Source organism: Aulonocara sp. 'chitande type north' Nkhata Bay, linkage group LG4, assembly GCF_057382095.1.
Source record: "Aulonocara sp. 'chitande type north' Nkhata Bay isolate Kocher_YH1m ecotype deep benthic linkage group LG4, A_spYH_male_GT1.1, whole genome shotgun sequence".
NCBI classification, from domain to species: Eukaryota; Metazoa; Chordata; class Actinopteri; order Cichliformes; family Cichlidae; genus Aulonocara; species Aulonocara sp. 'chitande type north' Nkhata Bay.
Genome location: NC_141347.1, coordinates 20,565,184 through 20,568,895, shown reverse-complemented (window position 1 = coordinate 20,568,895; position 3,712 = coordinate 20,565,184). Strand labels below are relative to the sequence as shown.

The following is a 3,712-nucleotide window of genomic DNA, read 5'->3' as shown; positions in this document are numbered from 1 at the left end:
TGGGCAGCGCATAAAGTTCTTCCATTAAACATCTTAGTTTGATAAAAGAAGGACCTTTTTTTTTAAAGGAAAACTACTGGCGGCAGCTAGCGTTACCTCTTAGCCTCCTGGTATCAATGATAAAATCCTAGTGGAATTAGTCATTGCATTTACAAGACTTCTAGAAAATGTGACCTCTGACCTCTGATGTTTTAGTAAAAACATTCAAATAAAAAATGACGCAAACTTTTAGTTGAAGTTTGATATAATGAAACTAAAAGTTTGAGTTGTATTTTTATCAATTTCCTCCTTTATTTTATTTTATTTTTCTCTGTCTTCCTTGTTTAAAATACTTTTGGAAAAGCAATAAATAAATCTTTGGGGGGAAAAAGTTTGAGTTGTAACACAATCACATCTTTCTACATATGACGGCAGAAAGATATAAGATTATATGATGACAGCAATGATAGAACACCTTTAAACGATGAAAACCTGAATTACCAAACAAATCATACAAGAAAACGCTGCCATTAAAAACATCTGTACACTATTTGAAATTCATTTGTAACCAGCTTCTAGATTACAGACACTACTGCAATCTCTCACCCTGCAGTCCGGCAGACACGTCCATATTCAAACTTTGGACCTAAACCTGCTCGTAAAAAGATCAATAATTTGCATTTATGTGACTGCTAAACTACTACTGGTGTTGCTCTTTGATAGCCTCATCTAAATAGCTGGATTATCAAACTTCCTCTTGACGACTAGCGGAGCTTATTGCTCTGGTTTCATTTACCAGGAAACGCAAAACATAAAGGGAGCTACGACTGTCCTCACACAAACAGCAGCAGCAGACTTACACAGGTACGTTCTCTCATTTCCTGGTGGATTCATTTTTACTTACTGTCACTCACATGACTTTACCTTCGTCTCTAATGCAGCATTTATTCTACATTTAAAGATACAATGAAGTGGGTTTAACATGGAGTCAATTACATTGCACTTAGTCCACCTTCTCTTAAATTACAAGCACACTCATTCACATAAAAATGATCTATTCATCTGCAGTATTACAGTTTTAAACAATATAATTAGTTTAACTTTCTGAGAAAGGGAGAGGCGAATATCATGAAACCAGAGCCAAACCTGACAACATAAATAAGTAAAACTCTGGGTTAACAAAAGTGTAATGAATAAGTGGGGAAAATAAAAGCATGTTTGGTCATGGCTATAAAATATGCTTCACCTCTTTGTTAAAGAATTACTTAGTTTGCTTTGTTTAATTAATCCTCTGTAAACTGAGTGTTGAGCGATCCTTCCCTGTTATTTATCTGAAGCTGACAGGAGGCTTCAGCCAACAAGTTACAGATACAAGTTATTAGTGTGATTTTCTCTCTTTATGTCACAAAGTTAAAGCTGTTTGAGAAAACAACATTTCTCACTAACAAGCCTCTCTTAACACCCTCTTAATTAAAAGTAAACTCTAATATTAAAAAAGTAACTTTTGATTTCAACTGAAGAAAGCTAAATTTTAAAATGCAATTCCAACCCATGATGGATGGTATAAACCAGAGAGGAGACAAACAATTAAAACCTGTTTCAGAGTTTGTGTGGCTGAATGGCTATCAAATTATAAACTAGGAATAAATTTAAAGCTGTCTTAATCATTAATAATCTGTTAATCACTTTTTGCAGTCAACACATAGTCATTTGATGTTTCACTGGTAAAAAAAAACATGTAACGAATGTCAGAATATAAAGTATGAACAATAAAAACAGTGACTTCTTAAATCTCCACAGGATGAAGATGTTTGGAAGAATGATGAGCTGCTGTGTGGCTCTCCTCCTGACCTTCAGCTCTGTGTCAGCTGTAAGACGAGCGCTCAACTCAATCACTGATCTGAGGTCAGTAGGCTTTGGCCAGTCTGTGCCCGAGTACAGCCTCTGCTTGCTCCACTGGTTTGCAACCACAGTTGACTTTGACAATAACAACATCATCCTGCTGACCTTTGACCCAAACCGTGGTGATTATGGCTCACATCATTATCGCAACGATGAACAGCTGTTAGACCCACTGCCCAGGGGATACCGATACTACACTGTCGGTAACATCTACCAAGATGCATCACTGGAACTTCCAGATTATGTCGTGGAGTCGGACATTGAGGAAAGTAACAGGGCTCGCATTATAATTAGAGTCAGGGGGCGCAACGCAGTACGGACAATAGACCAAGTCTATATCACACAGCATTATGAGCCATATGAAGCTCGAGGGACAGAGTATGATCCACAACATACATATCGGGTCACTACCTGCCTTCTAAGAGTGTTGAGAAAGTTTTCCTTGCATCTCAATAACATCAACTCACTGGCTCTCAGAAACAGAGTTCATGACTCCCAGCTATCAGAGATAAGAAACATGTGGGGGGACCTCGCTTGTGTTGGACTGTTGTTGTTTATTGTGATCCCAGAAAAATATTCCTCTCACAAACGCAACAACAGACGTCAGCCAGCACCAAGAAGCAACACACAAAGTGATGTTGTGGTCAATATCCCAGAGAGCAGGGAAAATGGTGACTCTGTCGTCCTGGACACGTACAACTCTGATCCTTGGCATTACACATCTCCCTCACGAAGAGACAGGTGCAATGAGAAAAACCGGGTTCAGTGTTTATTCTGTTGTTGTTTTCTAACAATAATTTTTTCAGTCTTTCTTATTATATACAGTGGTGCCTTGTCTCACGACTTTAATTTGTTTCGTGACGGAGCTAATAAGTCAAATCATTCGTATGTCAAAGCAATTTTCCCCACTGACATGAATTGAAATGCCATTAATCCGTTCATGACCCGAAAAAACATTGAGAAAGGAATTTGTTGCATGTTTTTCAATAAGAAAAATCTACTTATAAATAACAAATATTATATAAAAACACAATAAAATTTAATGCACTGCAATAATCTGGTCTTATTAAGTATAATATACTTCATTATGGTGCAGAGTGTAGAAGTTTGATTATTTCTGTAGTTTTGAAAACACTGTTCAATAAAATATATTTTCATGTGTGTGATGGTCATTTTGTGATGTGTCGTAACTGCCTTGACACAAAAGTCGTATTTGATATAATAGTTAATGTTTTCAATAATACAAATTTCCTGGAGATCTGCTGACCTAAAACCAACACGATTCACTTGATTCAAATCCATCTCTGACTGTTTGTTGCAGGACTTTCATGATTCACAACTTAGTGTATAAAAAACAGCAGATAAGATATGTGGCCGACAATAAGAGAAGTAACAAGGATTTTATTATAATTACAGTCAAGGAGCAAATTGAGGCATTGATAACAGACCAAATGTGCATCACACAGCATTATGAGACATGAAAATCAGCGTATGAGGTCTAATCCAGAGCATACATATCAGCTCACTACCAACCTGCTGAAGGAGATCAGAGAGTTTTCTGTGGAAGAAAATGACATGAGCTGACTGATGGAAGCAGTGCTGATGATTCCAGCTGAGGAAGATCAGAAAACCACAAGGTGACTTTTCTTGTCTTTGACTGTTTTTCTTTATTGTTTCTGAGGAAAAGTATTCCTCTCACAAACACAACAACAGACCTCAGCCAGCAGCAGGAAGGAGCACACAACGTTTTTTGTGGTCAGACTGTGAGCCCCTCTCAAGTGACTGAACTCCTCTTCCTATTTGTAAGGGAGAGGCCAACCACCTTTCACAA

General features: G+C 37.5%; 1 protein-coding gene across 1 annotated transcript; it reads left to right on the top strand.

Moving 5' to 3' along the window:
* Positions 1–658: 658 nt before the first annotated feature.
* On the top strand, positions 659–3,009 carry LOC147332459 (uncharacterized). Its single transcript, XM_086290600.1, has 2 exons — positions 659–843; positions 1,780–3,009. The coding sequence occupies exon 2, from the start codon at positions 1,781–1,783 to the stop codon at positions 2,801–2,803; it is 1,023 nt and encodes a 340-aa protein (XP_086146726.1). The 5' UTR covers positions 659–843; position 1,780; the 3' UTR covers positions 2,804–3,009.
* The last annotated feature ends 703 nt before the right edge of the window (positions 3,010–3,712 follow it).

Coding starts and splice junctions, on each gene's coding strand:
- LOC147332459 (XM_086290600.1), top strand. CDS start 1,781: ATGAAGATGTTTGGAAGAATGATGAGCTGCTGTGTGGCTCTCCTCCTG.